General features: G+C 47.2%; 1 protein-coding gene across 6 annotated transcripts in view; it reads right to left on the bottom strand.

Moving 5' to 3' along the window:
* Positions 1–12029, bottom strand: part of SRRM4 (serine/arginine repetitive matrix 4) — a 590829-nt gene that overhangs the window by 33247 nt on the left and 545553 nt on the right. For all 6 annotated transcript variants that reach the window (XM_047827801.1, XM_047827796.1, XM_047827800.1 and 3 more), the window contains 2 exons: positions 6359–6505; positions 2207–2293 (listed from right to left, as the gene is read on the bottom strand). In XM_047827801.1, coding sequence (XP_047683757.1) covers positions 2207–2293; positions 6359–6505 — 234 coding nt within the window. The remainder of the gene's footprint in view (positions 1–2206; positions 2294–6358; positions 6506–12029) is intronic.

The raw sequence follows: 12029 nt of genomic DNA, 5'->3' as shown, positions 1-12029 counted from the left end.
TTCTCCCGTCCCCACACAGGGTCTCAGCTCTTTCGGTAACACACACAAGGATAATACTGATACTGACATTAACAGTACTTGCATTTATCTATTTGATATAATCAAGTCTGCATTTGTTTTCAATGTCACCATGTGCTTTATAGACATTACCTCATCTAATCTTTCCACACGCTCCTTAGTTAGGGACAATTGCTACCTTCCTTTTTCATACAAGGAAAGTGAGGTTCAGAGAGGTAAAGTGACTCATCCAAAGACACACAGCTAAGACGTGCATGAGCCGAGCTTCAAACTGAAGCCTCACTGAGAGCAGGGGCCTTGCTCTCAATCCCTTTTTTGTCTGCTGTTCTCGCCTCAGCTCTGCCCTTCCTCTCAGATACTTGAGGTCTCTCTTGTGCCTCACCCTGTCTCCCCGGTAGGGCTGAGCCCTTGGAGGAGACCTCGTCAGGCTGTGGTCGGCACGGGTGGTGCTCTCAGGGGTTACCCAAGAAACAGAGCCACCCCAGGAACCTGACTATGACTCAAGACTGAAGTTCAAGTGACCTGAGTTCCAAGCTTGACTGTACCCCCTACCCATGAAGTCACCTTGGACATGTCACTGCTCATCTCTGCATCTTTCATTTCACCACTGACAAAATACCAAGGCTGAAACAGATTAGGAGTTTCAAAGTCAATGCCAACAGGGGCCTCTCAGCAGGAGGGGTGTAAGACAATAGAGAGTGGTGAGGACTGTGGTGAACCAGAGAGCATCCGCTTCTCAGATCGGCCGGAGGTCTTATGTGGGAATGCAGCCCTGGGCTTCTGGAACGCCTGCCTTTTCAACACAAGTCACCAGAAAAACAGATCTTCGTGTGAAATCTGGTTTTTAAATGATGGCCACCAATTAGACAAAAGAGGAGCACTTGGGTGGTTCAGTTGGTTAAGTGCCCTGACTCTTGATTTTGGCTTGGGTCATGATCTCATGGCTCCTGGGATCAAGCCCTGTATTGGGCTCTGTGCTGACAGTGTGGAGCCTGCTTGGGATTCCCTCTCTCCCTCTCTTTTCCTCTGCCCCTTCCCTGCTTTCTCTCTTTCTCTAAATAAATAAATAAACTTAAAAAAAAAAAAAAAAAGACAAAATAAGCCCTTGTAGGTCAAACAGAACATGTCTTTGGGGGGAAATGCAGGGTTGAGAACAACTTCTCTTAGGGGACCACAGCACCTGTCCCCCAAACACATGCCCAGGGGACATTTATTGGATGAACAATTGAATTAGTGAAGCCTGATTTCCTTCTTTGAAGTGTTCCGCCCACCCCTAAAATCAGGAACCTCAAAGCCACTTGCCCCAATTCCCCCCCTCACCCTACGATGTAGGGTCTTCATTCACACTCCCCTCTGGGTCTTCTTTGGGCCTTAGAACAAGGCTAAAAGGGCATAGCAAGAACCCGGAAAATCTGGAGTTGGGGCCCGAGTCATCCAGACACTGCTCTCTGCTGCCCCCTGCAGGCCTCTTCAAACACTGCCTCTGAGGTTTGGCGAGATTTTCAACCTGACCCCCTCTGGGTCTGGAACACTGGACATAATTGTCGTCTTGAAGAAAATCTGGAAGTACTTTTAAATTAAAAAAAAAAAATTAGAAGAGAGTTTACAAAGAAAAAAATCCATGGGGTACAAAAGACTAATTTCTGGCCAAAAATATAAACTTCATTTTCCTTGGCATTCATCTGCTAGGTGGGAGTAGTAGAATCAACTGAGGAGCCTGGGATCCCTGTAAATCTGTCACCCTCTGTCCCCTGCCTTTTTTTTCTCATCTCTGAAATGGGTACAATAATGTTTGGTAAATTGTGGCCAAAGGGAAAAGACAACATAGAGATCACAGTGCTTAGAGCATAGCCCTCCACACAGAGTAAGTTCTCAAAAAAAAAAAAAAAAAATCATATTCATGGTCATGATTCTGCTGATTCACTGGTCATTTGTTGTGTGCCAGACACTAGGACAGCTCCTTCCACAGCCGTTTTTCTCCATCTGATTCTCACAAACGCCAGGTGTAATCAGTATTTTATACAAGTGGAAACAGGCACAGAGAGGTGAAGGGTCTTGCCTAAGTCACACAGCTAGATAAGAGAGATTCAAACCCAAGGGGAGTCACTGTTTGACTCTGAAACCCATTTTACCCCTACTTCATCCTTTCTCCCATCTTGAAGATTTCATCTCCCCTTGGGACGCTCACCTCCTTCTCTTCTTCCGGGTGGATTTCTTCTTTTTCTTCTTCCCCCTGGAGGAAGTTGGTGGCGTCAGGTCTTTGTCACAGGAGGCACTGTGGGGAGCATAGAGTCAGGTATTAGAGAACCCAGGACGCCCCAAGCCCCAACCAGGGCTGCTGCTGCCGAGGAAGAAGGACCCAGTTCCTTGGAGGATGAAGGACCCATGGCGAATACCTAATTAACACCTCATGGTTGATTTGGTCATACTGCAGATTAAGCACTTCAAATAAGGAGTTAATGCCGACCTAATGAGACAGACGTTGTACTGTTACCCAAACACCAATTGATTATTTAAAACAGAGTTATAGAGGTTAACTGCTCCTTAATAGATTTATTATTGAATTTTCAAATGGCTCACCTTGGTAAATAAATCACTTTTTAAATAATTAATCAGCAGTTCAGCACCCCCCCCCCCTCCTTCCCCAGTACTTCATGTCCATCGTTCTTGCCGGAAATTTAATAGGAGGAGGAAGTTATGTTAAGTAGCAGCTGATTATTAAAAGTATATTTGCCGAGGTCTAATGTAATGAGATACATATCTTATATCGCTTCACAGAACCTCAAAAACCTCTGCTCTTCAGGAATAATTATTTCCCATTCAATTAAATTCAAATGCTCTGGCTGCAGTTGAATGAAGTCAACTTATCTCCTTTTATAATTGGGGCAGGCTCCAGGGATTTTTTTTTAAAACACTATCCTGTGGCAAAAGGAGATGGGTTTGGGAAGAAAAACTGCTTGGGGACTGAAACATGCCCACTCAGTTGAACGTTACCGGGAAAACGTAGTATCAATAAGAATACTATTGTCGTTATTAGTGTTAAGACCACTATCATTGATCCCCTTATTATGTGCCAACCGTTTTACATATACAAAAACACTTTGAGGGCGGTATGACTTTCAGGGTCTCATTTTACAGACACAGACCATAAAGCACAAAATCATGAACTGGCTTGCCCATGGCTGCATCTGAGGTGGGACTGCAGTCAAGTCCTGTGTAATTCCCACCCAGAGAGCTTTCCCACAAAACCAACTGCCTTCTCAGACTTGTTTGTGTGGACGTTTCTTTTGGAAGTCACCCAGCTCTTTAAAGGCCATCATCAAATGCTGCCATATTGAATTCCATTCTAAGAATCTGGATCATTATGGGTAGTAGAAAAAATGACCAAGCGACTAGACTATCTGTTAAGGTCTCTGCATTGCCAATAAATACAAATTGTATAGTTATATCTAGAACGTTTTCAAGAGAGTCACTTTAAGCAGGCTTAAATCAAATATCACAGGATTAAGTACCTCACTACTTAACTACACTTATGTGTTATAAAGCACAAAGCATAGTACACATGTCCAGGAAGCAGACGGGTTGCTTGTGTAACTGTGGTAGACCACTTCCAAATTTTTCTGGCAACAAGTGCTTGACACAGAGTAAGAGCCTAATAAATATTTGTTGGGTGACCTAATGAGGGGTGAATGGATGCAATAATTTAGCCACTTGTTAAATTATCTTGTTTCACATAAACACTTCGCATTGTAACCATTGCCAGGAATTTGAAAGGAAAAAAAAAAACCCTAAACATTTAAGGAAGAAATGCTTAAAAAGGAAAAAAATCCTTAAAGCTGTGTCTTATAAAATAGAGAAAGATCTCAATGTTTCAGACAATTATTCTCACTTCTTTTTCTGGAACCCCAGGGTCCCAGGGAAGCAGGCTTGGGAACCACTTACCCTCCTATGTGAGTGATGGGGTCAAACGGAGAAAGGACTTGACTTTGGATTTGAGGTCTGTGAGGGGAAAATCAACCCCTTCTGCAAATCCTTTTTCTTCCTCCTGTACCTGTGTGCCTAGGTGTGCCCTCACAGCAGGGCTGGAGGGGCCAGACTAGTGGTTAAGTAAGTACACCGCAGTCACACAAGCAGCCACGAAATGTGCAGCAGTTAAGTGTTTAGTGATTACACACGGAGTGGCTCCGTTCACAATGGTCAAACATGCAGACTCTGCAACCATAAAGAACGCTGGCTACAGACGCTGACACACTCCCGCTCCATTACCTCTTAGCTCAGCTACCTCTCTGGGTATCACGTGCATCATCTGTGAGATGGGAATAAAACATGATACCCGTGTCCCACGTTTGTCACAAGCAATGAGGCCCTCACTCATGCAATGCGCCCTGGTCTTCAGCAGGTTCATGTAAAAATGTACTTTCTATTATTGTATTTTTTTTTTTTTTTTAGCATGTCAGAGAGCGGGTCTCAGATAAGAGAAGGGAGTAACACGCTCCACAGTCAAAGGGACTCTCCGCAGCCAAAGTGACAACATGGTATCCCTGTTGAGATTTTCATGCCTGGAGCCTGCTCTTCGGGCCCCATGGCACCCCCACCGGCATTTCCAGCACCCCCCACATTCTAGGCTCACGGTCAAGATCTGTACATGCGTATCTGATTTAATCCTCACTCTGATTAGGAGATATATAGCTCAATATTCCCATTTTATAGTTGTGAAAACTGAGGCCTGGGAAGGAAAACTTAGTGCCCAAAGTTGCTCAGTTAGTACACGTCTATCTCTATGACACAGTCTCTTCCTTGGATTGTCTGAGAGACAGTGTTTTTGAAGTATAGAAACGCCCTTTCTCTCCCCTCTCTTCATCTCCCTCAGCCTCTTATGGAAACAGCTTTTTTCCTGTTTCCTGGAGAGAATTCTCCAGATCTGATGTTGACCTTCACTTCTCCCAGCTGATAGGACTTCACTCTTTCTCCCCCATTGAAATCAGAGCCTAAATAAACCCTGTGGCTGAGACGGTAGGCTGGGTAGAGAAGTGGACTTCACCTGTGAGTGATATTCTGGCTTCCCAAACCACTTCTTCAGAATTCAGATTCTTAACTAGACAGCCCTGCTCATGGGCCTTGGGAGTCTATGAATCTTCTGAAATGGTATGTGGAATTTGGGGAGTTTTCTTGGAGCATATCCACACTTTCCCTGGTGGCAGCACTCATAGCTTCCATGTAATTCTCAGATGGGTGCCTAATATAGTTTAGAGTCTGTACCTTAGGAAACCAACAACTCCAGGACATAAAGAGAGAATCTGGACCAGATCAGGGGTCCTCAGGCTAATCTTGATCCTGCCACCTACTGTCCTCAGTTTCCACACCTGTAAAATGGCTTTGACACCCTCTGATGCATCAGGAAGAGGTAGGGATTATATCTAGGGCACACCATTGGCAAGGACACTAGGTTCATTTTCCACGTGTCACTGAGGAGGTAGGTACAAGCCCAGGGTAGTGAGAGAGTGGTGAGTTAGTTTCAACTAGCTGATAAAACCAGATAATAAGGACCATGTTGTCAACAAAATTGATTCTCCGGAGGCCAATGCAGACTAGGCTTTATATGTGCAGGGTGCAAAACTTGAAAATAGAAGCCAGGGGATAGATTAGCTTTTTCGTTAACATCAAAGTATAACGTGGTAGGTGTTAGTCTAGGATTTAAGATCAGAGAGACCATATTTCAAAACTTCACTTTGCCACTTACTGGCTGCCATATTTTTGGCAAGTTACATTACCTCTCCGAACCTCAGTAAAACGGTGTGTCCTCAGATGTCAGCACAGTGCCTGTCACCAATGGGTGCTCAAGAAATCCTGGTTGAATAACTGAATTTAAGGAATAAATGCAAAGATCTGGATCTCAGGAGACAGATCTGGGCTGAAGTCATGACTTGGGAATAAGTAGCTTATAGAGTCATTAAAATGGACAGGAACTAGCTCGATCATCTAAGGCAAAGGCAACAAACTTTGACCCCCAGGCTGTATCTAGCTTGTCTTTATAAATAAAGTTTTATTGAAATGCATCTATACACCTTATTTACGTAGAGTCTGTGGCTCTTTCTGGGCTACAAGGGCAGGATTGAGTAGCTGTGGCCGAGTCCATCTGGTCCTCAAAATATTTGCTATCTGGTCCTCTACAGGAAAAAAAAAAAAAAAGCGTGCTGACTTTTGATTGGGTTTAAGGGTCTGAAAGAGGAATTTGCAAACAGAAGGAGAGGAAGAGTGGCCAGAAAGACAAACTTCACTTCTGCATTCTCAACTTGAACCTCCTCACTGGACCCCAGAGAGGGTTGGATCAGCATGTCACCTGCGTGCTCTGGCAGGACTGAGCTCCCGGCAGGCCTTGTCTCTCTCCCAGCTGTTGGTGCCCAAGGCCTCGGTGGCCAGATGCTGGCTCAGCTTTTCCGAGGGTCCATCCTGAGCTGGAACCACAGGGCTGCTCTGGGGTTCTGTCCTACAGGGGAACAAATAAAGAGGCTGAAATTGTTAGGATATGACAAGGTCTTCGCGTTCATCAGACATTCAGAGACATCCTAATATGGCCCAACTTTCCTTGCAGTTAGGTTGGCACCGTGAGAGATTATCTTTGGCCACTGGTCTCTCGGTGGAAGTGACGTGTGTCATTTCCGATTTGAGCCAGCAAGGTCTGTGTGCCTTCTCCAGCTCTCTCTCCCTCTGTTGCAGTGACCTTGGAGGTCACAAACCCCGAAAGGTGAAGCTACTTGACGGAGGAGAGATGCCTGAGCCACATCGGACTTTGGATGATAGAAATAAGCCTTGGTTGGGTTGAGCCACTGGGATTTAGGGGTTTATTTGTTACTGTGGCATTGCTTATCCTATCCTATCCTGACTAAACCACAGGGAGAGGCTGGAAACCAGTGTTCCACATCCTTGCTCAAAACATTCAGTGGAGGCCAAAGCATGAGAGAATCAGTTCCAATGCCCCTTTGCCATTTCTGTCCCATTTCCCTGCCTTATCTCTGGATGGAAGAGGTGTACATAGTTGGGTTCAAACACTGTTTCTACCACTTAGTAGATAGAAGACTCCATCTCTCTGTTTTGCAGTTTCCTCAGTGATCAGATAGGGAGTAACACTAGTCCTTATATTGCTGGATGGTTATGAAAATGAGATAACATAAAGCAAACAAAACGTCCTTAAAAAGTGTCTGTTCCATTCCCCTTTGCTCCACTTTGGTGTCCTTGGCAGGTATGAGGCCACCTACCTGGGATGCAATTCCCATGAAGGCCTGAAGCTCATCCCTCTGCCTCTGAGAAGAGCCCCAGACAACTCTAGGAAAACTACCTGAGTCCCACTTCCTTCTTTGGGACCCAGAAAGGAGAAGGAAGTCACCTAGGTACTCAGTCTTTGAAGACACTGCCACTCATATCTCCTGGCCCCCAACCTCAGGAGTTTGGGAGGCACAGGTGGATTTGGCATCATCCAGCGAGTGCCCCTCTCTCCTCACCCTGCCTGCAGAGTCTGGGTCAAGCACTGACCACAGGCAATAGCATTTCTCCTGCACCAAGCACCTGCAGCCAGTGCGTCAAGACTGGTTTTATGACTCAGGATGAATGCATCTGATAAGCCCCCTGCTCCTTAGGGCTGTCCAGAGAGCAGGCCAAACCCAGTCAATACTGAAGGAAGGGCAGCAAAACACATCCGTCTCTGTCAGCCGCTTATCAGTGCATCTTTAGAAGCAGAGCTGAGAGATGCGGCAAGCCCAGGAGGGACGGAGATTCTTGTCGGGGCCGTCCAGCCCTCCTCACTGCCCACGCCAGGCTTCCAGAACTCTGGTGTTCCCTACACCTGTGGGTGGGGAGCAGGTCTAAGCGCATACACAAGTAATAACGTGGCTTATTGGACGGCAATAAATCATGGAGAGAATGAAACAGTATTCTGTAATGGGAGGGGGTGACTGTTCTTTTGTACAGAGTATCAGGGAAGAAGGCCACTCTGGAAGTAACCGGGGGATGGGGGCTTAAAGGAATACGAACTCACCTTGCAGTGAGTGGTGGTTTTAAAATGTGTTCCCAGAGTCTTTGACAGCCCTGCCATGAAAAGATGCAACCTAATTTCCTTCCCCTTGAATACTGGCAGGGCTTAGCGATTCGCTTTTAATGACCAGAAGGCAGTGCAAGTGATAACACGTGACTTCCGAGACCAGGTCACAAAGGCGGCTTCTGCCTCGCTCCCTTGGACTGATCACTCTGAGGGAAGCCGTCACCACGGGGTGAGAACCCTCAGGCAGCGCTATGGGGAAGCCCGCTTGCAGAACAGCCGAGGCTTCCGGCCACCAGCCACGTGCACACGCCAACTTGGAAGTGGACCCTCCAGCCCCAGTCGTGACTCATCAGATGACACTACAGCCCGGGCTGACATCTGCCCACAGTCTCACGCGAGATGCCCAGCAGAGTGGCCCAGCCAAATTCCTGATGGGGAGACATCAGAACTGTTTGTTGTTGTTTTAAGCTATAAGATTGGGGGGGGGGGGGGTGGGGGGTGGGTAATCCGTTGCCTGGCGATGTACAGATTCTACACAAGTTATCCATGGGAAGTGGAAAATGTGCTCTAGGCGGAAGGAATGGCAGGTTCAAAGACCCTTGGCATATATTCACAAGAGAGAGCAAGCAGGGCTAGGGTGTGGTAAGAGGGGAGACCAGAGTTCTCGTCTTGTGGGTCATGGGACTCTGCGGCTGAGATGGCACGGCTTTTGAACAGAGGACTGACTCACATGGTCTGCCTCACATTTTAGAAGGATCAGCCCAGTGGCTGAAGACACTAGACGCAAGGGAGGAACAACAGGGAGGGAGGTGCATGCAACTGTCCAGGTTCGGATCGGTGGGTTGGTGACGGAGGTGATGAGATGTGGTCAGATTCTGATATTTGAAAGTGGGACTCTAGCATCATTTGCTGCTGGCTAAAGGTGGGGTGGGAGAGAATAAGAGAAGGGGAGGGGTCAAGGATGACTCCAAGGTTTTGAGCCTGAGCAACCAGCAGGATGGGTCCCCACTGATGAGGTAGAGATGGTGACGCCGGGGGCAGACTTAGGGGGAGATCTAAGCCCTATTCTCGGATATAACAGTGCTTTTGCTACTATGACTGCAACTCCTGATATGAGCTGTTGCCATTTCATTATCTTTCCTCACACCAGACTATGAGTTCCCTGGGAGTGGGACTGTGTCTCACTGCCCCAGAGCCCACTGCGTGGTAAACACTCAACATTTGTGCAATGAATAAATGAAAGAGCACATGCATTGGCTAAAGAGAACACGCATTTGTTTCAAAGAGTTAGAAAGGGATTTTGAGATGCTTTGAGTTAATCCCTTCACGTCACAGTTGGTGGAAATAAACCAGCCAATGCCTCAGTCAACTCCGATGGCTCAGTTGATGCATTTTCTATTGTACCCCGTATTTCTCCTAGAAAAGTGATCAGCGAACTTATCAATGGATGTGTGTTGCCTTGAGCTGGACACACGTAAGAATGGGGTTTTGGACTCTGGGGCATTATAGGAAACCATGACCCAAATCTGTGTCCGAGGCAAGCCCTCAAAAGGGAAAAATAAACAACAATAACTGATGTGAGCAATGTGGCAGTGAATAAATAGACGATGAGTAAGAGCTGGCATTGTGTGGAAGGTCTCAGTGACTTCCTGCTGCTGGAGGGAGAGGAGGCATGGGTTATCTGTAGCACAGGGACAGATGGGGAATGCTACTGCCAGGCTCTGGTGGACCAGGCTTAGGGTGAGGACAACCCTCATCCATCATCGCCAGCATCAGGGACTGGCAAATCCTGATGATGTTTTGGTGGGGTTGCTGCTCTTATAACCTGATACGGTCGATTGTTCTTTTCCCCCCATAACGCTGGCTTCACCTTCCTTGTGTTAGGTACCCCATCTGCGATTTTTGCAAACAAGCTAAAAAAAACAAACAAAACCCGAATTAATTCTACCAGGCGGATAGGGAGTTGTGAGGGAAGGAAGAAAGGAATTCTCCATAATATCATTCAACTTTTAAGATCTTTTTTCAAGATGTTCTGACACTTGGCTTCTCTGCTTCCTGAAAACTGAAAGAGGCTCCGAGACCATGTAGTCCCAGGCTTCCCAAACCTGGCACAGTATCAGAGGCTCCCAAGGAGCTGTTAAAAATACAGACTTCTCAGTCCCAACCTAGCCATAATAAATAGTCTCAAAGGGGTGAAACTAGGAAATCTGCATCTTAAAGAAACATCCTCGGTAATTTCCCCTCCTTTGGATTAAGAGTAAATCCAAACTGATTGGCAGAACTAAAAGGCTCTGCATGATCCGGCGTCTGCCCCGACCCTAGACCCCATCTCTTACCCTTCCGTCCATCCCTCACTCTGCTCCATCCACATGGCTTCCTTACTGTCGTCCCTCATGTGGAAAAGGGCCATTGCTCAGAGGCTTTGCCCTTCTGTTCCATCCATCTGGCATGCTGTTCCTCCAGTTCTTTGCACGGCCAGTTCCTTCCTTTGGTTCAGAAGTCACCTTCTCAGAGAGACCCTCTCTGACCCCCTTAAGTGATTTTGCCCCTCTCTTCACCTGCCGCCAGCACAGCAGTCTGCTGTCTCTCCCCTCAGGGCACTTGTTACTATTTGAAATGACTATTTTATATGTTTGTTTGCTAACCACTTGTCTACTAGACTCCAAGGTTAGCTTCACGAGAGTGGGAACTAGCCTCTTTTCTCACCACGGAATCCCCAGGGATATGGTGCCCGGCATAGTGTGCCCTTTTTTGCTCAATAAACATTTGTCGAATGAATGACTGATGGATGGATAGATAAATGATGACTGATCTCAGGTGGGAACCACAGATCAGAGGCAAACTCTCCTTAGTATAAAGAAGCAGTGGTCCAAGGAGAAGGGCCCGCCTCAGTTGAGACAGCATCTCAGCGGACTCAGACCTCAGCCGTGGAGCCCCTCTCCCCCAAGCCACCCCCCCACCAGCTTCCTTCCCCACCTCCCGCTCTGCAGCCTTGCAGGGCTTTAAGAAAAATTCTGTGTTCTGTCTTTGCTGAGGAGTCCCGGCAGCTGCCTCATTTTTACCACAGGGCCCTTCGATGTTGCATAAAAAAGCACTTAAAAGGAGGCGAGATCTTCAGGGGACAGCTAAAACAGTGAAGTCAAGGGCCGGCACACTCCACTTCACAGAGGGAGGGAGGGGGCCGTGCGTGCTGAATTCCTCAAGGCCTTCCCCGCTCTGTTCCTGCTAATCAACGACCTGGAGCTTAGATGCTGCTCTCTGTAGTCATGGCAACCAGCAGATTCCCAGCCTCCGATAAAAGTCAGGCCTGAACTTTCTACAAAACTCTCCGAGATGCCCGGCTCCCTAGCTGCTTCCCTGCTTCTCACATCAAAGCGCCCTGCTCCCAGCAAAGTGCTCACCGGGCCCTGGGTTGGGTAGAGATCCCCGTGCCCAAGAACTAGATTGAGTTAAACACCGACTGGGGAATAAGAGACAAATAATGTTGGAGGGGAGTAGGAAGGGCCCCCCACCCTGGCTCTCCTCTGTACTGAGTGGGGAAACTGAGGCCCCAAGAAGCAAGGGACTTGCCCAAAGCTGCACAATGAGTGACTCATGTCAGAGCTGTGGCTGAACCATGGCCTTTTGACCCCCAGTCTGGTGCTCTTTCCGTGGGACTAGATCACAGCAGCAGAGACAGCATTTATCAAGCACCTACTCTGTGCCAGACACGGGGGCCATGCACCATCTCATTTAAGCTTCCACAGAAACCCAGGAACAGGCATGGTCGTCCCTACTGTACAGGTGGAAAAACTGAGACCCGGGGATAGTAAGAGGCAAGAACAGTAGCTGCCCTGCCTGTTTATAAGAATCAACTGAGAAAAAAGGAGAGAAATCTGGAAAACACTTTGAAAATGTAAGGAAGTCATACGTGGGGGTATAGGGTGAATCTTGGTCATTTCATCATTAGACAGGGACTTGTTTTATGTGTTTGGAG

Source organism: Prionailurus viverrinus, chromosome D3 (assembly GCF_022837055.1).
Source record: "Prionailurus viverrinus isolate Anna chromosome D3, UM_Priviv_1.0, whole genome shotgun sequence".
Lineage (NCBI taxonomy): Eukaryota > Metazoa > Chordata > Mammalia > Carnivora > Felidae > Prionailurus > Prionailurus viverrinus.
Note: the sequence above shows the minus strand (reverse complement) of the source record. Positions and strands in the feature narration are given on the sequence as shown.